Raw genomic sequence first — 25464 nt, forward strand, 5'->3', positions numbered from 1 at the left:
TTCACAGTCATGTAACACCCGATTTACAAAAGATATAAACCGAGCAATCATATATGCGCCAGGAAGTCACGCATATATACAACAGAATCATCGAGATATCGCAACACATGTCACGTAAAATGAGATAATAAACGAATACGAATATTATTATTATAATAATGACAAAAATGTCTGATACAGCGGAAGCGTAAACATGATACGAAACTCTCTCTTGGAAGCAGGGTGCCACAGGGACGTCGACTAGGAGACGACCGCCTAGAAGTCCATGAAGTCCTGGATGTAGTCCTCCACGTCGCCGGGAACTGAGCAGCAGTAGAACGTATCCAAAGGAGAACAAAGAGGGTAGAGGAAGCAAAAGTGAGTACACAACTTGTACTAAACAAGTATAACACAAACTATGAGGCTCTAAGGTTGGCTGACTCAACTGCATTAGCTTTTAATATTGGTAAATTTTATTAAAGCTATTTACTACAAGTGGGTGAATTACCATGAACCCAAGTTACATAATAATTAATCAAAATTAATTATGGATCTACTGAGAACTAAGCCAAACCACCAAGGTGACCCCACTAATCAGACGGAGGATCTGGACCGCTCATGACCGTGAGCACGGCTAGTATATCAGTTTTACACTCTCGAGAGGTTGCACCTTTATCCACAAGTCGTGAGCTACACTAGTTGTAGTTGTTCATCACACTTCCTTAGATAAGATGACTAGCAAGCGCACTACGAGGCCGTTACAAAGACCACGTTGGTAAGGTGTAACCGCTAAAGATTCTGGACCAGCGACTATGGAGCAGGCCTCGAGGGGGTACAAGCACACAGCACAGACCAAGCCTCATAGCGCGAGGGCCGTAGAAGCTTACCACCCCTCTTGCTCCGCAGGTAAGTTACTCCCAAACTAAAATGACCTAATTAGTAAGCCAAGACCGTCCCATTCCAGTCTCGTGGTTGCGCGGTTGTTCCAGGTTGTCGCTCTATGAACCGATCCTTATGGAGAGTGGCCAACCAAGCACTAAGCACCGTGCTGGCCCCCTAAACCATGTTTCTATAAAAATATATTTTAAAGAGTCATGTACCACTTAAGCACACAGCACAGAGGGTCATGCTCAGAGATTATGTTGCATAAGATCATTAACAAAATTAATTAAAAGGACACTTATGTGTGAGAGCGCAGCACCTAGCACAACTAACCAAAATGCAACCCAAGGTATATGTATAAAGGATAAAGGTGGCTAGGAAATCCTTATAGGCATACAATATTAAAATGCAGTATGAAATTGTATTAAAAAGTGATAGGAATGTTCAAGTTATACTTGCCTTCCTCAAAGTTCTCTTGCTGCTGCTCAAAGGTCTCTGCAGGTAGCTCTTGGTACTCCTCCGGTGGCTCGATGTCTATTCACGATCGCAACGCCAAAACAAAGTCCAGCACATATACAAACATGCAAATAAAGGAAAAAGCTATGAAACAGTACAATATTACATAAAAATAGAGCATAAAACTGAGCCACAACTATTCTACGCGTTACAACGATCGCGTGAGCGCGAAAACCATCTAATACGGAGCTTGAACGTGAAAACTAGGGCTAAAACTAGGTCCAGGGACTAAACTGCGAGAAAACTTAAACTTCCAGGGGTACTACATGAAAACCAGGGACCTAAACATAATTAAAGGATAGATCTAGGGGCTAAGGCGTGAAAGCATGCGGACTGGACGGCGGGCACTATTTCAGGCAAGCTCAGGGGCCTAAACCTTAAAAACAGGGCTTAACTGTAATTACTTTTGAACTGCAGTGGACTGCGGGTTGATTCTGGAAAAGTCCAGGGGCTCTTTAGCAAAAAGGTCAGGCCGAACCGGTATCTACAGATCTGATCCGTTGGATCCCAATCTGGCGGCTCAGATTTAAAGGATCCTAGATCTAATCTGGAGCGTTCGTAATGGATCGGGCGGCTCAGGTGCGTTGCGGCCGACGGCGGTGGCGAGGGTCGCCGGAACTGGCCTTTCCGCGGCGGCGCCGTGCGTGGACTCGCTGGAGTTCATAGAATTCGATGCTCCGGGGGTCGAATCGATCCGTGCTTGGGTCTGTGATGGCCTACGCGTCATGCGTGATCCACCTGACGCCTAAGCGGGGCTCGGGGATGCTCGGAGTGGTGAGGGCGAGGGCGGCGGCGGCTCTGCGCGGCGGTGCTCACCGGCGCGCTCGTGTCCTCGCCATTCTAATCTTAAATCAGGGTGCAAAGGAGGTTGTGCGTGTGCGTGAGGCTAACGCAAAGGGAAACGGGGCTTGTGCAGTGCTTTGCAGCGAGGTCCGCCACGGTGGAGCAGTGGCGTGCGTGGTGGCGAGACGTCGGCGTGCGGTGTTTCGGGCTTGGACGTGGGCTACAGGCCTAGATATCCAGTGCAAAAGAATGGAGGGGCCGACGTGATGCTCACCGAGTACTGGGGTCGGGTGGTGTAGCCGTGAAGAGGTGCCGGCGTCGAGATCCTGCGGCGGTGCATGGCGGAGCTCGGGGTTGGGTCACTGGGGTGGAGCTCCGGGCTTCTGGGCTGCACAGATCGACCCGTGGAGGCGCTGTGAGCAGGACGGGGTCAGGGCGGCCTGGAGTTCACCGGCGCCGAGCAATTGCTCGGGGTCGGACTCACCTGCGGCGGCGGGTCCGGGGTGAATTCCGGCACGTGTAGGGTGGAGGCCGAGGGTCGCGGGCTCGGGGTTGATCTTGTGCCCAAGGCAGAGCTTCTTCGGCGGCCCTTGGTGGCTGTGGTGCGGTGGAGAAGCCGGCCACGGCGGCGTAAGGGCTCTGCTCCGGCGCAGGGAAGCGGAGGTGACGCTGGGGTGCAGAGGCGGCGGCGGTGTCAATTAAAGGAAAACCCGGGTCTCTTGGCGTGCGAGCCCGACGTTGACGTAGCGGGGATTGCGGCTGTGATCCGAGCGCGTGAGAAGCGGAACGCGCAAACAGCTCGGCGTGATCCGAGCTCGGGGGTGGAGCTTCTAGAAGGTGAGGGCGCGGGGCGTGGCTGGTCGGTGGGTCATGTGGGGTGGGGCGGTCCACAGGGCAGCGGGGTGCAGCGCGGGCGGAGGACCAGCGGGCAGCGAGCTCGGGCGCAGGGAGGAAGAAAGGAAGGAAGGAGAAGGACGCGCTGACGAGTGGGGCCGGGCGAGCAGAGAGAGAAGCGGGGCGCGGGCGAGCGCGCGGTGTCGGAGACGGGGCGCCGACATCTGGGGCCCGCCTGTCAGGGGGTGTTGGCGCGTTGCGGCGCTAAGACGCTGGGCTGAGCAGAGTGCGGGGCAAGCGGGAGCTGGGCCAGGGGCGTTGGGCCGATTGGGCTGGAGAGGGAGGCCGCGGGCCTGAGCTCGGGGGAAGGGAGTGGGCCGCCGGGAAAGGTTCTGGGCTGGATTTCCTGGGTTTTGGTTCCCTCTTTTCTTTTCCTTTTCTTTTTCAAATTCCACTCAAACTATTTGAATTCAAATTAAATTTGAATTCAAACCCCTATGCACTCAACCAAATAAAACTTATGCACCAGCATGAATGCACAAACATGTTTAAGGCTAGAAAAAACTTTAATTACTAGTGAAAGAAATTACATTTAAATGCAAGGCTAAGCAAATAAATTCTAGAAAATTAAATAAAGCAAATTAAATTTATTATAAAAGCTGAAATTTTACATCAGGGTGTTACAAGTCATTAGGAAATATTCCATATCACAAGAAAATTGTGCTGCTTTCAAAAGCAAATATCCTAAACTAAACAAGTGTTTAGCATTCACAAGAAAATTGCTCGGATTCACAAGATCTCGTAAGAAATGATTTAGCTTCATAAAAATGTTGTTTTAAAATGTTATCCAAATTTATTTAAGTGGCATCTAATTGTGAAGCTAGGAACATACGACAGACAATCGAAATTTGATTTGGTAGCGATAACTTTTAATGTATGATTTTGTGCGGGACACGCATGGAACAATTGTCGACTCACATGGAACAACAGTATGAAGTCATATTTAGGACAACAATTGTCAACTCTGAGTCCTATATAAAAATCAGGGAGGCAAAAGCACAACACATCAGATTATTGAAGTTATCTATACGACATCAAATTTCTAGTCAACCTAAGTTAACGAGAAGCCTTCCTGCACTGACCCCTGGCTTTTATTATAGACGAGTTTTCCCCCAATGGCTTTTATTGGGCTATTCATCACTTCAGCCCAATTCCAATAGGACCCCATGCCTCATTAGTCCATACCGTACCACAAAGAATACTTATGGTTAAAAGAGTAAACCCTAGATTAATGACATGATAAAATAATTAATTCTAAATAAAGTAAAAAAGAGACCTATATCATGATTTTCTAATTTTTTCTACATAGTAGTTGTTGGACCCCATTTCTGAGATCCACTGTGCTTACTGTATCAGTCCCTGGATCAGTAGCTGATACGCACAGGAACAGAGAATGATACAGAAACCACAAAACGATTATATTACATAGTACAGAGTCTTACACAAACATTATGTACAAACGAATTGTTGCGTTCCTTCCACGATGCACCAGTGTTTGGTCCAGTGGGATGGCGATGAAGTGGAGGTGGTCCGTGCAGATGATTCCAGCGAGGTTTCGCTTGTGGACATGAACGCCTGGGATGTGGAAGGGCAAGAGCCGATCTCAGGGATCGCGCTGGAAGATTGTGATCGGATCGAGGCGACAAAAAATGGACTGAGGCTGGTCTTATCCACTGGCCTCACAGAGTAGACACATCCTGGCAAGCTATGGAATCTAGCAAGGTTAGAGAGGCCGGTCCCAGCGACCGGCCCCAAAAAATGAGCAATATGTACTTGGGGTTACAATTGTTACATTATGTACAAACGATGGCCTTTGCTGAGCATTCAGTCTTGAATAATGACGGAAATGTGGGAACGGCCAGCCCATGCGGTTGGCCGGAAAATTTTTCTTGTCATCTCCCTGTGTTTGCTGTCGATGTCGATCTTTCAGACGGCGGCAAGTTGGGGTACGGGTTTACATCAGCTGACGATTTGGAGGAAATCGATATTGGTCCCGGGGATAAGCCGCGACCAACATTTATCAGCAAAAGGTTAGACCCAAGCCTGCGTGAGCCGATGGTTGCGCTCTTGAGGGAATACCGGGATTGTTTCGCATGGGATTATACTGAAATGCCTGGTCTGGATAGAAGCATCGTTGAACATCGGCTCCCGCTCAAGAAGGGATTTCGGCTGTTTCAGCAACTAGCACGGCAGATGAAGGCCGAAGTCCTAGAGGAGGTTAAGAAGGAGGTGCAAACGATGCTCGATGCAGGATTCATCAGGCCATGTCAGTATGCAGAGTGGATCTCCAACGTGGTCCCTGTACAAAAGATAGATGGCCGATGGCGAGTCTGCGTGGATTTCAGAGACCTTAACAGAGCAACGCCAAAAGATGAGTATCCGATGCCTGTTGTAGAAACATTGATCAACGCAGCAGCTGGCCATAAGATGATGAGTTTTATGGATAGTAATGCCGGCTACAATCAGATTTTTATGGCCCCAGAGGATGTACACAAGACCGCGTTCAGAGTACCAGGTGCCGTCGGCTTGTTCGAGTACTTGGTTATGACCTTTGGATTGAAAAATGCCGGCGCAACGTATCAACGCGCCATGAATTACATTTTTCATGATCTCATCGGCAAGTTGGTAGAGATCTACATTGATGATGTTGTGGTCAAGTCCACATCAGCTGGGGGACACCTGGAAGATTTGCGTCAGGTCCTGGAGCGGACTCGAAAGTTTGGGCTCAAAATGAACCCAAAGAAATGTGCTTTTGGCGTATCGGCCGGTCAATTTTTGGGGTTCCTGGTGCATGAACGGGGAATCGAGATCGGCTTGAAGAGTCAGGAAGCGGTAAAAACAATGAAATCGCCTACTACGAAGAAGGAACTACAGAAGCTCATTGGTAAAATTAACTTTGTCAGACGATTTATTTTTAATCTGTCTAGGCGCATCGAACCATTCATGGGTTTAGTGAAGATCAAATCTGATGATGAGTTTCGCTGGGGGGCAGAACAGCAGCAAGTTTTCGATGAAATCAAAGAATATTTATCAAAGCCTCCAGTGTTGGTTCCTCCTCAGCAAGATAGGCCGTTCTATGTGTACCTATCCGTGGGTGACACTTCCATTGCTTTGGTGTTAATCCAGAAGCACGACGGCTAGGAGAGGGTGGTCTTCTACCTCAGCAGGCGCATGCTAGACTCCGAGATCAGGTATCCTGAAATCGAGAAGCTTTGCCTTTGCTTATTCTTTACATGTACAAAGCTTCGTCATATTTTGCTCTCGGCGGAAACAATTGTCATATGCAAATCAGATGTCATAAAGCACATGTTGTCGGCTCCTGTTCTGAAAGGCCGGCTTGGAAAATGGATGTTTGCATTGTCAGAGTTCGATATTCGATATCAGCCTGCAAAAGTAGTCAAAGGACAGGCACTGGCGGATCTTGTTGCAGACAGGATCAGCACTGATATTGCTGCACTATTTATTCGTGCTTGGGCTATGTTTTTTGACGGATCGGCTTGTGATGATGGGTGCGGTGTGGGAATTCTGTTGGTGTCGCCTTGAGGGGCGACTTACTCCTTTTCCATCAGGATGACTGCCCCATGCACCAATAATTTGGTGGAATATGAAGCCGTTCGCAAAGGGATGGAACTGCTCCTCGAAGCTGGTGCAGAGTGGTGGAAATATTTGGAGATTCGAAGCTAGTGATTTCTCAGCTCACGAAAGAATATAAATGTGAGAGCGAGGCTCTTTTTCCGATATGGATGCAGTGCCGTGAGTTGATGTCACGATTTAGGTACATCAATTTCCACTGGATACGCAGGACTCTGAACAATGAAGCCAATGATTTGGCACAGATGGCTTCTGGGTACAAGGAAACAGCTGATGGAGTCGATGTAGAGGTTCAGTTTCTAGAACCTGGAGACTGGAGAGCCGATATCTTCAATTATTTGAAGGATTCGGCTCGGGGGGCACCCAGGAGGATAAGACTCAAGGCTATGAAGTATGTTCTGATAGGGGATGATATGTTTTACTGAAACTTGGAAGGACTACTGCTTAAATGTCTGGGACCTTCAGAGTCAAATCGGCTCTTGCATGAGGTTCATGAAGGAGCCTGCGGTACTCATCAATTGGCTCATAAGATGAAGTGGCTGATTAGGCGATCGGGATATTACTGGCCTACCATGCTTGAAGATTGCTTCAAATATTACAAGGGATGTCAGGCATGTCAGAAATTCGGCAAGATTCAGATGGTACCGGCTTCAGTAATGAATCCTATTATTAAGCCATGGCCATTCAGGGGTTGGGCCATGGATATGATTGGCCAGATTAACCCACCATCGAGCAAAGGTCACCAATGGGTGTTAGCTGTTACGGATTATTTCACAAAATGGGTAGAAGCGGTACCCATGAGGTCAGTGGCATCAAAAGATGTGATCAATTTTGTTAAAGAACACATCATTCATAGGTTTGGGATCCCTCAGACCATTACGACCGATGGAGGATCGGTCTTTATATCGGAAGAATTTAGAAAGTTCGCTGATGACACGGGGTTCAAGCTGATCAGATCATCTCCATATTATGCCCAGGCTAATGGACAAGCTGAAGCATCCAACCAGAGCCTGATCAAGCTGATCAAGAGGAAGATCGATGAATATCCTAGGCGCTGGCATGAGGTGTTGTCAGAGACTTTGTGGGCACATTGTATTTCGTGTCACGGATCTATCAAGACGTCACCATACCATCTGGTCTACGGTCAAGACACTGTGTTACCATGGGAGATCACGGCTGGATCAAGGCGTGTTGAGTTTGAGAATGATCTATCGGCTGAACAGTATGCAGCCCTGATGAATGACAATGTGGAGGATCTTACAGAGCTAAAACTTTGGTCGCTGGAGAAGATTAAGGAAAATAAGGCTAAAGTTGCTCGTGCATATAACAAAAAGGTCAGGCCGAAAGAATTCCAGGTTGGAGACTTAGTTTGGGAAGCAGTGTTACCATTGGGAACCAAAGATAGAAAATATGGCAAATGGTCTCCAACTTGGCACGGGCCGTACAAGGTTGATCAGGTTTTGCCTGGAAATGCCTACATGCTTGAGGAGTTGGATGGTGTCAAGTTTCCTATGGCTGTTAATGGCCAACACCTTAAGAGATATTTTCCGAGCATGTGGGAAGGCGATTAACAAGAGCCGATGAGATCCATCTGGCTGTAGTGTAAGAGGCCAACACGTTGAGTTGGCCAGTAAAAAAAAATCATGAGAGGCCAACACGTTGATTTTGCCAGTAAAAAAAAAGAGAGATAGGCCAACACGTTGAGTTGGCCGGTAAAAAAAAGAGAGATAGGCCAACACATTGAGTTGGCCGGTAAAAAAAATGATGAATGAGAGGCCAACACGTTGAGTTGGCTAGTAAAAATACATATGAAAAGCAAGATAGCAGATGTGTAACCATCGACTTAAGCTGTTTTAAATGAGTACAAGTTTCAGGTTTAACAAGCAATATCAAATGTTTTCTGAATAGTTCTACTAGTTCAGGGATCCTTCTATGGCATGGATGGCTTTTGCACGTACAACGTCAGCTCTTGCAATGATTTCTTCGTTGTCCTTGTCATCGCCTGATATTATCTATCGACTCAAGGTGCTTATCTCTGCAAACTCTGCCTGTATTTGTTCAGTCATTTCTTGGGCTTCCTGCTTGGAGTTTGCGATCGAAGCTTTCACCTCTTGGATTAGTCTTTGGGTATTGCGGACTTTTTCTTCAAGTTCCATCAGTTCCTTTACCAAGAGGTTGAGTCGTCTTGTGCTCTCGGAGATATCAGCTTTAACATCCAGAGTTGCCTTCTTTTGGTTGAGTAGTTTGCACTTCTGAGCGATGTCGGCTTTCGGAGGGGTTTGAGAATGACGCAATTCTATTCTCTGTTGTGCTACCTTCACCTCTGCCCGAAAGAAAGAAAGATGGCCGGCTGGCCAAAGTTGGACTCGAAGTGATTCTGGAAGCTGGGATTCTATCTGCTCAAGAATTTCTTTTATCTTGCTAGAATCATCAACCAGAGTAATGATCGGAGCAGATAGTAGATCCTTGATGAGTTGAAGCTGATTTGCCAAGTTAGCCGATTGCTGCAAAGATGGTGCTTTTGTTCCAGGGGCAGTCAGACCCATTGATGCCAGGTCAAAGGAAAGCAAATCTGAAATGTCAAAGTCCTATGGACATATCTGAAGTTAGAGCAAGGTGCATTTATGAGCTATCGGCTGGTTTAGAATTGGTTCTTGTAATGTTACATGTTCTGAAGAAGAAGCGTTGGGCGGTTCAAGAGCGATCGTCCTAATAGAGCTTGTGTCGACATCAAAAACATTGACTGTGTTAGCTTGCCCCTCGCTTGCCTCTATCAGTACATTAGGTTCTGCAGTCATCTCATGTTGTACTGGGCTTTCTGTATTGGGGATGTCTTCAGCCATGTCCTGAAAATAAAATTACGGTCAACCAGAATATATGTGCATAAGGAAGAAGTTTCAGAAAAGATGAATCACCTGGTTGGAGTTAGTATCTGATGGACTTGGGGAAGATTGGACAAATTTCTTAATGATCCTTTTTGTGATCATCTTCCTCTTTTTGGTTGGAACTCGGGGGGCAACAATTACAGAAGCTTGTCTTCGTTTGGAAGCCGACTGAAGTAAGTCTGGCTGAATAGTCATTATCACTTTCTTCATTGATGGTGATCCCTTGCAGAAGAGTACATCAGGGGCAGTTGGAAGAAAGTGGAATGGCTCCCCGTTGCTGGTCATAGGTTATGGACCATCTTGTTGCTGCAAACAGGGTGAGTAGGATTAGCCAAGAGAAGGGGATAAATGACTTAGAAAGAATGAATGCATAAATTCAGTACCTCTTCTTCGGGGATTACGTATTCAGGGTCAATTTGCTGCAGTCGAGGACCTAGAGCTTTTCTGAATACATGTGTTTTCCACATTCCCCACCATGTGCTAAAATCGATTGATGAAGGATCAAAAGATAGATCGGCTGGTATTGGAATGTGGAGATCATCGAATATGTTGTAGCATCTTGAGTTGGTGAGACCATCAGGCAGATCGGCTCTACTCTCCACCAAGTGGTGAATATGGAAGTGGGGAGGGACTTGTCTTAAGCCAAATTGCCGAGCTGCTATGACTGGTTGATAGGTTTCATAGCCTGGTTTGATAATTCTATTGGAAGTACTCATGCCAACAGGGAGGAAACCAGGTCGGATCATTAAAGAATAAAGGCAGTTGGGTTCTCAAAGGATTCAGATTCAGTAAATGGAAAATAGAGTGGATTGTCTAGTCCTTTGTAGAAAACTCTGAACCAGTTTGCTGCATCTGTTGGATTCAGTCTGCTGCCAGGAAGACTAAATAAAGCTTGGCCATAACTAGTACATCTAATCGGTTTGCCACTCTCATCAGGAAAGGAATTCTTGGTCAGGCCTTGGAAGTTTGGGATCTGGTGCTGAAAGTACAGTTGTGCCCACAACTGAATAAACCACCAAGGGCCTACAGTTCTCAGTTTCTTTTGGTTAAGCAGGTTAGATGTCATCAAATGGAGATATCTGTAGGTTTCTCCAAGGAAAAATTTACCTAGGCCAGTGCGGTTGTCATGGGCCAGATGATAGGCCAAGGGAAGGTAATTCTTAGTTGGAGCTAAAGAAGGGCCACAGAAGATAAAGTGCTCTAGCCAAAGATTTAAGAAGGCTGTGTGTTCCTTTTCAGTCACTGGACCCTTTGTTTTCATGTGCTGGTTCATGTAAGTGCCCAGTTTGTGCAGTTTGCCTTGGAAGAAAGTTTAAAGGGGACTTTTGCCATTTTGTGGGCAGCAGGATTAGGAGATCCAATGTCTAGGCCAGTGATCATGGTGACATCTAGCAGAGTAGGGGTCATGGGGCTGTGGCCAAAGAGGAAACAGTTCAGGGCATCAGACCAAAAATAGCCGATGGTTTTCAGAAGATTCTCATCTTTGTCAAGGGGTGATAATGATAAGCTAAGTGTATCGGCTATATTCAATTCCTATCACAAGGACATATAAGCTTTTGCTACTCTGTTGTACCATGTAGTCCAGCTCTCAGGAGGGTTAGGCCAGGCTCTTAAGCAGTCGGCCCAGAGGTTCAAATCAATGTTTTGACTCACGAAAGGGATCCTATTTGCTTCACAAGAGATTAAATCTGTGGGATTTTCATAAGTTCGTGGGCCAAGACAGAAAGATTTGGGATTGGAAGGATGCGGCAGAAGAATGTCTGACACCTGAAGTTTAGAAATTCAGAAGTATGCATATGGTGTCAGGTTTCAGAGTTTAATGTTTCAAAGGCTTAGTAAGCTGAGGAAAACCAAAAGAATTAGGCTGAATATTACCTTTAGACCGCAGATTGCCACATCATCGATTGCAGAATTTGTTGTTTGAGTTACAGAATCCGCCATGGTTCAGATCTGTTGGTTTAGGGTTTGGTTGCAATGAGTTCTGAATCGAATTCTAGATGCTTGGAGAATTCTTGCTCGAATTTGTAGAGCCGGGTTTTCGAATTACGCTCGGATTTGAGAGTTTGTTTTGAGTTCGGTTCAAGGTGGAAGTGATACTCTACTCTTGTGCGGGTTGCTTCTAGTTTGAATTCCGTCGGCTCTTAGATATTTATAGAAGCCTGATGCGTTGCCATAGGCTTTTTGGAAGATAAATCAAACATGCAGCAATTGAAGGAAATTAATTTCATTAAAAGATGGTTTTTACAGAGGAAAGCCGATTTGACAAAGGAATAATCCTTCGGCTTTACAATCCTACTCCTACAGTACTACACCTACCGCTCGTAGGTACCTAGTACCTACGGCGCTTGGGGCTTCGGGCCGGTGCATCCCCGCCGTCGCTGTTGTCGTCGTCGTCATCGTCGTCGCTGTCGTCGCTCCAGCCGCCGCCGCCGCCGCTCTCTTCCTCGCTGTCCTCCTCGGAGGAGCCGAGGAACCGGAAGGGCTTTCCGCCCATCGGCTCGTCGTCGCCGGAGAAGGAGTCGATCTCCTCTTCCGAGGAGGAGTCGACTCCGTCCCAAGAGAAGGCGTCATCGCTGCTACTCTCCAGTTCCTCCTGGAACAGGAACTGGAGGTCTTCTCCCTCGGTCTCGGGCTTGTCTTCCTCGGAGACGGTCCCGAAGTCGAACTCCTCTGCATCCCAATGCAGAGGAGCCAGCGCCTCGTACGCTGCTGTCGGGTCCCACTCGGGAGTAGGCTCTCGGCTCTCCGGGATGGAGTCGATGGAAGAAGCGGAGAGGGAAGAAGAAGAAGGAGGAGAGGAGGAGGAAGAATCTCCGAAGGAGTTGGAGCCTGAGGAGGAAGAAATCGCCATGGCTGCTGGAGGATTGGGGTTTTCTATGCTACTTGGCTTCGGAGGAAGATGAGTTTGCCGTGAAGAGAGCCGATTCGGGATGAGATTAAATAGTAAAAAGATGGAAGATGGATCGGCAGTTTTCACATTATACGAGGAGCCAGTTGCACAGACGTTGCGTCTTCCTTGGTGGTCGCAGTGTGTTTTAATGAGCATTAACGGGAAGATGAAGCGACGGAGTGGTTTTGGAATTATCATTGCCAAAACCAGGGGGGCATGTGTTATCGCCATAAATTAACAGGGTTAATTAATGGGCCGCGAGTGAGTTGGGCTTAATGAAGAGATTGAAGAAGGCTTACGAATCGGCTCCTGCGTGAGCATTTGGGCCACATGGGCCATGTATCTTTAGATTTAGTTCAAGATTAGAGATAGAGTCCGATTGGGACAAGATAGGATTAGATTGTTTCCCAAGTCTCCGGACTGTAAATATGTACCCTATGATTTTCATAAAGAGAGAACGTCATCACGTCTCACAACCAACAATTCTCGGCGCACCGCCACCCCTAATTCTAGGGTTTCATCCAAGTAAGCGTCATGCTGCCCTGATCGCTTCTTGCGATCAGGGCAGTGTTGTTCTTGCTTTTACCTTGGTATTACTCGTACCGAAGCGATTTTTATGGCAAGTAATGCTAGTTATCCTGATGTTCGTAGTATGGCTTTTAGTAGATTCATTGTGCTTTCATTGCCTACCATCTACTAATATCATGTTGTCTCTGTGTAGTCACGTTTCAATCTTATGCTAATTCTTGTTGCATAGAGTTAGTTGCACGGAAACAACACCCTGCTTCTTTTCTATCTAGTAGATCTAATCTGTTACGGTTTGATCTTATGTTTAAGAATTGGCGTAATATCTGTTAGATTAGGCCTTGCAAACGGGTTGGATGATCCGGTGATGTAGTAGATGTTTTATCTTAGCCTTGATAGGGATTGTTCCGGGAATCGGCTCTTGCTAATTCTTAGGCCTCTATTTTGGGTTATGGTTTAGTTATCTGTTACGTTCATTAGGCCCAATCACATGTAGGATGTTCTGATCTAGCAGTGAAGCTTTTACCATCGTGGATTAGATTAGCTAGATTTAATTGAAGCAGCTTTACAATTATTTGTTTTATTTATCAATATCCAGATGCAAACAGATCCAATCTGACACCGGGACTCGACCACGGCTCAGACTTATGTTTCCACGTGTTTGTGTATGCAGGCAAATCATTGCAAGCACGTTCGCACCTTCCTGATCGGGTATAGGTCAGGTGGCACGCCCTGCGTCTTCATAAGCCGCGGCGTGTGCTGGAATTGCGGGCCGTTGACGAGGGAGCAGTGCCTGCCAGCGCCCCGGTGACCTCCCGGCTCTTCGTGTTGCCTGTCGCTACTCGCCGGTGGGTTTTGACCGACAACAGTGGCTACATCCAATATCTTAATCGGTTGTTCCTGATAATGAAGGTCTGGTTATGGCTCCATGGCTTCAATTGGAACTTGTTCCTCAGGGACTCTTAGGCATTTCTTTAATTGCGAAACATGGAAGACGTTGTGTATTTCTAACATCTCCTCAGGTAGCTCGAGATGGTATGCTACGGCTCCTATTTTCTTCAATACCTTGAAGGGTCCAATGTATCGAGGTGCCAGTTTGCCTCGGACTCGGAACCTCCGAGTACCTCGTATTGGGGACACCTTCAAGTACACATAATCTCCTTCCTCGAAGTTTAGCTCTCATCTTCGAGTATCAGCATAGCTCTTCTGTCTGCTCTGGGCAGCTTTTAAATTCTCTCGAATCTTGGCCACTTGTTCCTCGGCTTCTTGTATGCACTCGGGTCCAAAATATGATCTTTCACCAACTTCGGACCACATGAGCGGCGTTCTGCACCTTCTTCCATAAAGGGCTTCTAGCAGGCGAGCCTGGTTAGCCAGGATGGCGACCAGATCGTTCATCGGAGGCTCTGGTAGTTCCTGTTCTCCGTCCTCCGGTTCCATCTCGACTTCTTCGCTTTCCTCTTCCTCTTCTGCTACATAGTCTTCATCCATGTCGTCCTCATTATAATTGGCTCCTTCGTTATAATCCAACTCCTGTTGGACTTCCTCTTCCTCCGCTCGGTGGCGTTGGGCATGAGCGGGTGCTACAAGTATATCCTCATTAGCCTTGGTTGCACGGTCGCGGCGCGCTAGGATGCTGGCAAAAGGGGCACGTGCCATCTAATTGAGAGGGTAGCATAAGGTAAGAGAAGAATCTCTAATAGGGGGTTTTAATAGGGGTTTTTAAAGGAATTAAAACAAGGCACACAAGGCAAGCATACACACAAACAACACTTCATCACATTACAAGCACAAACACATACAAAGTTTTCCTACATGTGACCCGTGGGTCGCATACATGTATATACATATCTAGAACGTAGTTTTGCGTCAACTAAGTTACGCATATATAGGACTCTGGGGGCAACTAACTAACTAACGGAGGCATTTGTTCAAGGTGATGCCACACTCGCCACTGACCTAACTTAGGTTCTAACTATGGTCCGACTTAGATGTCGTCCTCAAGGTCTATGAAGTCTACAAGTCCATGAGCGGGAACGTGCTCTCTGGTGGACTCGGCGGCCTCGTCACTATCATAGTAGACTCCTATCTCTAGATCCTCCTCCTCCTCCTCCACAACTGGCTAAGGCGGAGGTGGAACTCCGAGGGTGGCGGCTCCAGGCACGTAGTCGGTCTTCTTGATCCTATTATACCATGGTATGGTATAGGGTCTCCTACGTGCTACGTAGCATCGGCGAGATCCTCCATGTGCTCTCTGCAGTCCTGATATGCCTGGTTCAGTAGCCTCGCGTAGTCAGCCTGGAACTTCTCCCATGACTGCAGGATGGTCCGAATCCTGTCCTCGGTGGCTGCGAGCTGGGCTTTGGTTTGCTCCAACTCACTCCGTAGGGCTTGCTCCCGATTCTCGGCATCAACAACTCACTGCACTGCCTTTGACAGCAATGGGGTTAGGGATCCTAGGCTGGGGAAAGGGGAGGTCGCCTCGTCTTCATAACCTGCCATCTAAAATTTTGAAAAGAGATGAGTTAGTAGAGGTAAAAACAATTTTGCAAAAAGAAGGGAAGAAGTGGAGAATTCAGTAAGAGCAGAAGTTTTCAAAATTAATTTTTAGTAATTTAGATCCTATTTTAGGGGCCAAACCTAGGGTTTCGTCCTACGGCCAAACCTCGGCTCTGATACCACTCCTGTCGGATCCCATTTCTCAGTTCCACAGTGCTTACTGTATCAGTCCCTGGATCAGTAGCTGATACACATAGGAATAGTGAATGGTACAGAAACCACATAACGATTATATTACATAGAACAGAGTCTTACACAAACATTACAAAATGGCTCGCAGGCCTCTTATTTTATTACACAACGGAACTCCTACGTGGTCACCCAAGTTCACAGGCAATGGCTTGGGCGTTAAGGGAAACCCTATCTACGCTTCATCCTCGACGTCGAATTCGTATTCTGCTTCTCCCGCTGAAAAAATATAAGGGAGAGATGAGTACAAATAGTACTCAGTAAGTCCTATCCTTAAAGAAAAGTTATTTAAATGCATAGGGTATAAGTCAAGGATAGGCTTAGGGTTTAATTTTTGCGAAAAATGCTGGATTTTAAATGCAGGTGGAGAAATCCTCTAGGTTGTTTATTGAAAAAGGAGCGAAAGATAAGAACAACTTGATAGTCATAAAAGATAAGGGCTTGGGCCCTGGGGGAGATCCCATCAATCCCCATTTCACGGGTTCAACTCACCCAAAATCTCTCTTTATAAGCTACTGGAAATCCCAAACAATTGGGTTCCTATTATCACACCACGAAGGTTTCACACAGTTTCAACCATAACTCAAGGAAGAGAAACTCCCAAAATCACACACACAAAAGAACTCACGCTAAAACTAATAACTGTGACTCCACCGTAGCATGCCTAAGACTGCAGGCACGGCTATCCGGATAGATTATACCTCTGCAGAGTTTGTACACTTTCCCCACATGATATACTTGAGTTGCGTCAAGTATAACTGAATCCCGTACTCACAAAGCATATTGCCCACAACCACCTACGGAACCATCCAGGGGCCCAAAACAGCAATCCAATAGTCAAGGATATTTTTCTTTAAAGTCACGACATGGTACGCCACACAGGTCCCGTGCCGGGACCAGACTCTGGTATGCCACACAGGTCCCGGGTCCACTCCTGGTGTCCGTTGCACCCTGCCTCCAGGTGAGTTGCGGCTCTAAGCTTGTGGGGTATGAGATTAAGTCCATCTTAAGCCGGACGTGTGGCTGCACTTATACTATGCTAGGTGAGAATCCCAACGACAGGTCCGTATGTGGTTGCAAGAGTTCAAATACATGAAATATACTTTTGAAATAGTTTATTTAAAGGCGTAGCACTAAATCCTAAGCGTAATATATATATGTTCACCATTAGCAAAGCAAATGATGAACTATCCTGGGTTAAGCAAGGATTACGGTTTAACAAAAGTCAAGGTATGGCTTAAACAATATTGGGTGTAGCTAATCGGATGAAAATAGCTTTGTTTTCCAAAATAACATGCAATAGCAGGTTCTAGGTTGGGCAATTTTAATATTTGCAAAACTTGGGATCAACATGATCAAGGAGTCGATAGGACTTGCCTTCGGGCTCGTCGACGGGTCCTGCCTCGAAGTTTGGGTCCTCGGGGTCGTCGTTGATAGCCTCGTCGTCTAATCCTACTCGTAGAGCGATGAACTATAGTTACTAAGGGCATACGAGATCAACCAACAATACAAACAAATAATAAAAAATAAACACAATAAAATGTAGATGTTTAAGGGTGATGGATTTGGTATGGATGGATAGAGCTTGAATTTAGATAAAGTTTGGTGGTGGTTTCAAAATTTTTGGATGAAATTTGAGAGAGTCATGAGGGTTTAAAGATTGGAATTCTAGAAAAAGGAGGAGGGAATATTCCTAGCATATTCCCTTTCCAGGGGTATTTCTGCGAATTTATCGGTTTGTTGGGGGTTGTTTTGTAAAAGGCTTGGGATTTTTGAGGGGCTTCCTTGCAAATGTGAGGGCTTATTTGTGATTATTTTAAGCTGCAGGGGCTTTGATGAGAGATCCTAGGGGTTAGCTGGACGTCCAGGGACGGCGGACCCCATTTTACAAAAACTCAGGGGCTACAACATAAAAACTAGGGCCTATTAGTAACTACCTTTGAACTGCGCTGGACTACGGGTTGATTTCAAGAAACTACAGGGGCTCTTTAGCAAAAACTACATGGCTGATCGGTATTTACGGTCGATGGCCGTTGGATCTGGATCGGACGGTCCGGACCTGATCTGGAATCTGGATCGCCCGTTTACGATCGGACGTTCCGGACACGATCTGGAACTGTTCTAATCTGGATTGCCCGTTTACGATCAGACGTTCAGGAGCGGTTGGGCGCTCTTTTTGCAAACGGGGCTCCCTCTGGCTGACATGTGGGCTCGAAGCAGACTGGTTGACCCCCGTGCGTGTGAGCCCGGTCTTTGTGAACCAAAGAGAGAGGGAGGGGGAAACCGGCGTATGGTGGTCCGGCGGTGAAACCATGCGAGGTGCCTCGCCGGAGCAGCTCACCGGCGGCACAGTGGCTCGCTGTCGGGTCTATAGGTGTCCGATGGGGTAAAGAAGGTTACTGCGCGTGTGTGGGTGGTACCGGCCTCGACGTTGGCCCACGGGGTCAGCGGTGCGAGGCGGCCGGAGATGACAGCTCTCGGGTGAGGAATAGGGTGGGTGAGTGGGGATGGTTTCCGGGCCAAAAGAAGGTGCAGTGGATGTCAAGAACGTGTCGAGCGGATTGATTAGGCCGGAGAGATTCCTATGGTTGCCGGCGGCTCGAACGGGCGGCGGCGGAAAGAGGCTCTCGTGGAGGAGCTCGGTGGAGGCATGAGAAGTTCAATTGGGTGGTCGGGAAGCTTCATCGCAGCAGTGGGGTGCTCACCTTGCACACAGTCAAAGAATGTCGGCAGCTAGGGCTCGAATCGAGGGCGGCGGCTTTGGAGGGGCTTCGGAGGAGCAGTGAGCAGGGGAGAGGATTGCGGTGGTGGCCGGCTCAGCTTGTTGGCGATGCTGTCGTGGGGAGATCTACAGGGCTCGCTCCTATTTATACCCGCGCAAAGGCGGTGCTTCAATGGCGGTTCGTCGGAATACTCGAGAAGCCGGCGAAATTGCGGCGTGCGCTCGGGTACGGATGAAGACTCGCGGAAGAGGGAGGGTGCTGGGTGATGCGATAGAGTGAGAGGGGAAGGACAGTGGCGCCATTCCTCTACTGACGCGAGCCACATGGAGTTTCTTCCATTGTATGGGCAGGGGGCCCTGTCGCTCAGTCCTGTCGCGTCGGGAGGAAGGAGACGACGGCTGGTGCCGGGCTCGGGGGCGCCTCCCTGCAGCGAAGGCGGAAAATGGCGCGAGCGGAGGCGGCTTCTGGGCGTGGGCTGGAAGGCCGGAAGGCACGGAGCGGTGCTGGGCCGATGTCAGCTCATGCGGGAGAGGGAGGAAAGGAAGGGGAAGCGGGCTCGGCCCGACGGTAAGGAGTTGGGCTGTGGTATTGGAATTGAGGAAAGGCCGGCCCAAGACTAATTAAATGGTTCAAACATTTTTCAAGGGATATGGTTTGAATTCAAAAGAGTTTGAGTTCAACTCAAGGCACAACAAGAGCAAAATTAACTCAAATGAAAGAGAAGCACTCAAGTTTTGCAAAGGTTATTCTTTTCCTAAGAACAAATATCAACTACTAGCACTAACTATTGCCGATTTTAGTTGTAGTTCCAAAAGTTCAAATTTTTAATGAGACTTTTAAACTAGTTTTGAAAATAGGTCGTTACAGTAGTCTAAGCTTCTCAATGAAGATAATTAATTCGGTCGTTGAGGTCAGACTCTATTATGGATTCCTGACCACATTCTCCATAGGTCCCTCTTAGATCTTCTTTTTCCAATCTTGGATTAGGGAAGGTGTTATTCACGACAATTGGTGGTTTCATTATGGGGCAGCTCAGGATCTTCACATCGATCTATTATCTACCTCTGCATCTATTCTTTCTTAGATCAATGGTTGGATGATCCATCCAATTTGGTTATATCATAGACTCAAAAATCGGGGTTTGAGTGTGACTGAATCTCTCCCCCCTTTTGCCATTCTTGTTTTCTCTGTCCACCAAATTGTCATTTGTTTTCGCCGTGGTGTAGGCATTTTGGGTTTTTTCTTCCTTCTTTTCTTTTCTGATTTTCATTTTTATCTTACTTTATCTTGATGTTTTTTTATTATATTATTTTCCATAATAATAATTCGTTTGGAATATTATCCTCTTGAGTCGACAACTATTGTCTTCATTATAAATTTAGAGTTTTTGTAGGTAATGTTTTCACTATATTTGCAACATTAGCAAAGCTAGAATATTTTATTTGATTCTTTTAACCATAGAACATTTTTCACAAATCTAGAATGTTATTTTCTAAGTAAAAATAATTTTGAGCCATGAGCCATATAAACGAATTGTGACAAAAGACCTCATGCGGAAAGGAGGGGTGTGGACTGGTGGTTTCCACCCAACTAGGTGGACCTCAACAAAGCATCCTTGGGAATCCCAAAGATACATTTTTTTTAAAAAAAAAGAAGTCCTTTGATCCTTTATCTTTCCCGTCAATTCTATTTTCTCCTCTAATCTAGAAAATTTAAATTTTTTTGCTTCCCTCGTCTTTCAAAACTAGACATTTTCGCACCCCACGTGCTTTCCAAGGCGGGATTGGCTGACATGGCTCCACGTCATCTGTTTTACGTTGCACCATCTCAGCGATGAGGTGAAATTAAACAGTACTTGATAGTTTAAGGTGGATAAAACTAAATTTTATCAACATTCCCCTAAAAGATATCTATTTTCCCGTATAAAAGCCAGGGAGGCAAAAAGATGTGGGCGATTTACTCCCCTCGTTCAAAAAAGAATGCAATCAAGGTTCATAAGAGCACATTGGTCTTCTCACAAACTGCACAATTGCTGGTGGGTGTTTTATTGACCGCGAGAAAAAAAAATCTGCATGGAGATGTGGCGCAGGCGGCCGGATACAAGCACAAGCAGTCCAGGGTAGAATAATCCAAGTCTTCTGCTTCGTTCCTGCAGAACATAATGATAGATGACCTCCAGGAGAAAGGCATGGATGAGCGACCATGCACGGGCGTTGTGCTCAGGCGACCACAAAGCCAATTACAGGAAGTAGGTGTGCAAATATACAGCCAATGAGAATGGCGTCAGGGTGAGGGACACACTGTCCGATAACCTACCTGATCAGGAGGTGACCGGGCTAGAGGAGGGAAACTTGCATTGTGGGCGTATAAAACGGAAGAGAAGAGAGTCTTTCTGTTGTGGTGGTCTGTTTCAGGCAGCTCTGAATCGTTTTTGATGTTCAGTTTTGCACAGGTGTAAATGAGGGCGACAACGAGGGCATGTGTATTGTCATGTCACATACTGGATCGGAGACCGGGCATCCGTTTCCCATTGTTGTCCCAAAGAATGGCATGATTGTTTTTTTGATGCAAGCGAAAATGATATAAAGGTGACGATTAACCTTGTGTTTAAAATGAATTGGGTATGACTTTTTAGAGATTAAATCAATTTTATTACTGTTAAAAATTAAAAGCACTATTGAAACCACCAGGTAACCAAACATGTCTAGTTTTAACAGTTTGATGGTCGATGATATTTGGTTTTAGAATTCGGTGGTCCAATCTAGACTCGGTCAGTAGTTTGATTGTAAAAAATGGACTTAATCCAAAAAAGAAAAGTTGACGTCGCAGGGTTCATCGTTGTGGTAGCTTGCCCTTGATACCAATGAGGGCCATGAGGGAGAATGGGAGATCCGTGGAGGCGTCATCCATCTTTGTCTCGCTGTCCACCTCTAGAAGGTGGTGGTGGTCCAGAGCCACATGATAGACGGGATTTAGAGGGTGTAGGGGTAGGGGAAGAAAATGACTAGCTCTGATCACCAAGGTGATATGGCTTAAAATATCGAGAAACTTAACATTATAGAGTGATAATAAAGGGGAATTGAGGGAAGATTCACGAGTCTGCCCTCCAATCCGTAGAGGTAGAGACCCAGAGCTCTTACATAGCAGCCGGCTAACTAATTCCATATAACCAATCTAACTGCCAACAAATCTTGGCCAATACTCATATCGCGCTGTTCAGATGTTGGTGGGTACGGGGTACCCCAATCCTTATAAAATACCCACGCGTTGTAGCGACGGATTCCGACCAGGCGACCATCACAGCGTTGTGCATGCTGTTCAAGTGTGGCTTTGCAGTGCGCCTTCTACCATAGATCTGCCGAATGCCGCCGCCCGGCCCCTTGGACGTGTGTGTGCCGGATGGTGGATTACTGGTCATCGATGTATGCTGCTGCTGCTGCTGGAGATGGAAATTCATTAGGTGATAAATTAAGATGGTAATTAAGTGGACTTGCCAATGGAAAGTGGCATCGTACGTACCTCTTTCTTGTGGAATCATGCATGCATGCCACCATTTCTTCCTTGATAAAGCAACTTTCCCCGCCCTCCCGGAGAACCACCAACCAAAATGTGCAGAGCAGGACGGTTAGGATGATCATCGGCGGTGAGCTTGAGCAGTGCCTCCATTTTCCCCACCCTATCAAGGTACCACAGACCAACTTTGATTTCCCGGAGGGTCGAGAGGTAATCCAACCTGAGGTTCTGCAAGTAGCCACGGTCCCATGCTGCCTGCCAGTAGACTCGAAAATGAAGCTCTCGGAGGCTTGGCATGAAACGAGGTCCTGCTGCTGCTGTGCTTCTTCTGCCTTAATAAATGGGTTCCTCCTCATTTCCACCATTAGAGGCAGCAAAGGGCGGCATAGGCCTCTTCAGCTCATCAGGCACGGCTGCGATGTCGCTCTCTCCATCCCACAGGTGCAACGAAACCTTGTTCTTATTGTCTTCTCTGTTGGCTACAAACAAGACCATTGAATCCGGCAGTTTCAAGCACCTCAGCTTTGGGAAGTAGACTAGATTATTGCCATTATTAACATTGCTTATTGAGACTGAGCACCCTTTTAGTTTCAGCTTAAGAAAACGGAGCTCCGGCAGCCCGCTGAGGTTTTTCAGGTCCTGCTCATCCATGTCTTCTAGCATCAAGTCGAGGTGGCAGAGGTTAGGAAGGCCAGATGGGTTGACGCATGGTGGTAGCTTCAGGAATTTGATACCGTATACACCCAAATGTCGGAGTTGGCGTGGGAGCACAGGTTCCGCCACTTCCCAAGTGATTCTACCATCAACAGCTGTAGGTGTTAGATGATGGAGCTTGTCAAGATGGCTTACTGACTCAACAAAATCTCTGTTGCTCTCCTCACCATTATCCACAGAAATACCAGCAGTGAGCACCTTGAGCTGCTTCAATTTAAACATCCTAACAATTAACAGCTCCTCTAAGGATGTCAACCTCTCCAGCCCATTGACCCCAGCACCACTAGTGGAATCCTCGTCAAATGTAATACGGAGGCACACCATCTGTGTTGGCAATCTGCTGCTCGGTGGCATCTCTAAGATTTCAGATCCCGCCAAGTCTAGTGTCTGCAAGAACCGTAGAGCTAGCTCCTATTCCTTCCGGGATCCTATGGATTATTGTTCCACTTAGACTAAGATATCTCAAGTGGAGTAAATGTCTCACATGCTCAATACAGATTTGACAACTAACTCCCAGATCGCAGTTTTCTATAGCTAGCACACGTAAGAGTATGAAGCTACACAGTGGGACCCACGAATAAATATCACACCCTTGCGCAACAAATGACCTTACTCTCCACATGTCTGTAAAATTATTAGTTTGATGAGTGTGCCCAACGCTCCTATTATGGCAGGCTAACCTACGTACATGGCTCGGTAATGGTGTGCCTTGATCATTATCTAATGTTGTAAAAATTAATTCTTCACGTGACATGGAACGTATGAAATCAAGCACTATATATCATGAACACGACAACCATGGACGATGCCATCAAGGTAATCATCTTCTACTGCTTCGATCAAACTTCTATTTATGAGATCATTGAAGTATCCTTCACCAACTTCAAATAACCGTGTTCCTTGTTCCTCATGAACAAAACCCTCAGCTACCCACTTCCAAATCAAAGCATTTTTATTGATAACAAAATCTTCTGCAAATGCACTAAGATATAATAAGCATGCCCTTAGGTGTGAAGGCAGGTCAAAGTAGCTAAAGGACAATATAGTCGTAATAGTATTTTCTGATTCCTTTCTTTCTTTACGCCCAAAACCAATATTTTTATATAGCTCAGACCATTTGTCCCTTGGTTTACCCACCAATAAACTAGCCATCCTGATAATAGCCAATGGTATGCCACCACATCTTTTTAAAATAATGTCGGATATCTCATCTGGCTGATTATAATCACGGCTTAGTTGATCATCACTAGACATTCTTGTGTAGAATAACTCTCCAGAGCTATCATAAGGAAGTGGTTGTAGCTTGTAAACTTCACCGGCTTTTGTGGCAACTTCCAAGTTTCAGGTAGTTATGATTATTCTACCTCCACAATTATTTTCACCATCAATTGCCAATTTGATTGTATCCCAAGACTGGACCTCCCATATGTCATCAATAATGATGAAATACCTATCCCCACAAAAAGGACAAAAAGCCTTGAATTAATAATTAAGTTATGTACAGTTCACATCTATAGATGTAAGAATAATGCAAATTCTAGACACGGAAAATGACTACTTCCTCCTATTACAAATAATTAGCACATTAAACATAGGCATGGTCTGCAATATATAATTTGACTAGTACTCTCTATGAAACTACTATACCTTTAGAGAAATATATGCATTTATGTTCAGATACCATAACTGAATGCAAAATAAATAGAGTGTAATTAAAGACTTAATAAATGCTCAACTTGAGGCAACTATAAAAGGCACAAACTTATTCGTTACTCGAGGGAGATAGTATTGTTGATCATAGCACAGCAAATAGAAAAAACTAAACAAATTAGTGGCTTAGGTTATGCATACCTTTTCTTGTTGTCAATGAAGAATTTACGGATCTTGTTTATGAGCTGCCTTTCATCCAATATTGCCATGCTTAACTGTAGGTCTCGGTCACTATCAAGATCAATTAGAATGTCCTTGAGAACTTCCTTCAAGTCAGGATTTCTACCAACAGGAACAAATGCCTTGCAATCAAAATCATCTTTAAGCTTATCATAGACAGCTTTTGCAAGAGTGGTCTTGCCTAACCCACCAACTCCGACAACTGATACTATCTTCATCTTCACATTGGTAGCATCACCCCGCTGCAAGGGCTGCAGCATGGAGATGAGTTCACCACTTGACTTGCTGATGCCAACAAGGTTTTTCACTTTGCTGAACATAGCTGCAAGACGAGGATCAACCATCGATGCTGTGGCTGGCCTAGCCATGATATCGTCGACCTTGTACCTGAGACACCGCTCTGTCACCTCATTGACATGAGTCATGATGTCCTTGACACCGATGCTGATCTTGCGTCGCTCCTTGCTCTTCTTGACCAAGTTTGTCATCTTCCCAATGAGGCATTTGAGCAACCCCTCTTTCTTCATGGCTTCACGGCCTTGGATATGCCAAGGAAGGTGTCAAGGGAATCCTCCATGTCATACGATGACCCCTTCACCTCGTGTGCCCAGAGCTTGACGTGCTCATCGAGCTGGTTCCATGGCACCTGGTCCACCTTCCGTAGTGCGGCTTGTGCGCCCTCGAGCTCCAGGGTTAGGTACCTATCATGCTCCTTCACGCCAGCCTGCAGGTTGTACTCCTCCTTGAGCAGTTTACCAAGCTTGAGGATGATGCTGGGCATCGCGCCCATCACCAGGACTGCCATGCTTCAAGAGGTCGTTTCTATCTGTCTGCTTGGTGGAGGTGAGTGTGGAACTTCAGCGAGATGTCGAATCCAAGGGAGCAGAGCGTGGATATATAGCCATGCACTGTCCAATGAAAATGCAATGTA

General features: G+C 46.3%; 1 protein-coding gene across 1 annotated transcript; it reads right to left on the reverse strand.

Moving 5' to 3' along the window:
* Positions 1-24316: 24316 nt before the first annotated feature.
* LOC120667929 (disease resistance protein RGA5-like) lies at positions 24317-25060 on the reverse strand. The gene is made up of 2 exons (XM_039947909.1): positions 24495-25060; positions 24317-24329 (listed from the first exon to the last, which is right to left on the reverse strand). Exons 1-2 carry the CDS (start codon positions 25058-25060, stop codon positions 24317-24319), a joined length of 579 nt encoding a protein of 192 aa, XP_039803843.1.
* Between the last annotated feature and the right edge of the window lie 404 nt (positions 25061-25464).

This window comes from Panicum virgatum, chromosome 3N (assembly GCF_016808335.1).
Source record: "Panicum virgatum strain AP13 chromosome 3N, P.virgatum_v5, whole genome shotgun sequence".
NCBI classification, from domain to species: domain Eukaryota; kingdom Viridiplantae; phylum Streptophyta; class Magnoliopsida; order Poales; family Poaceae; genus Panicum; species Panicum virgatum.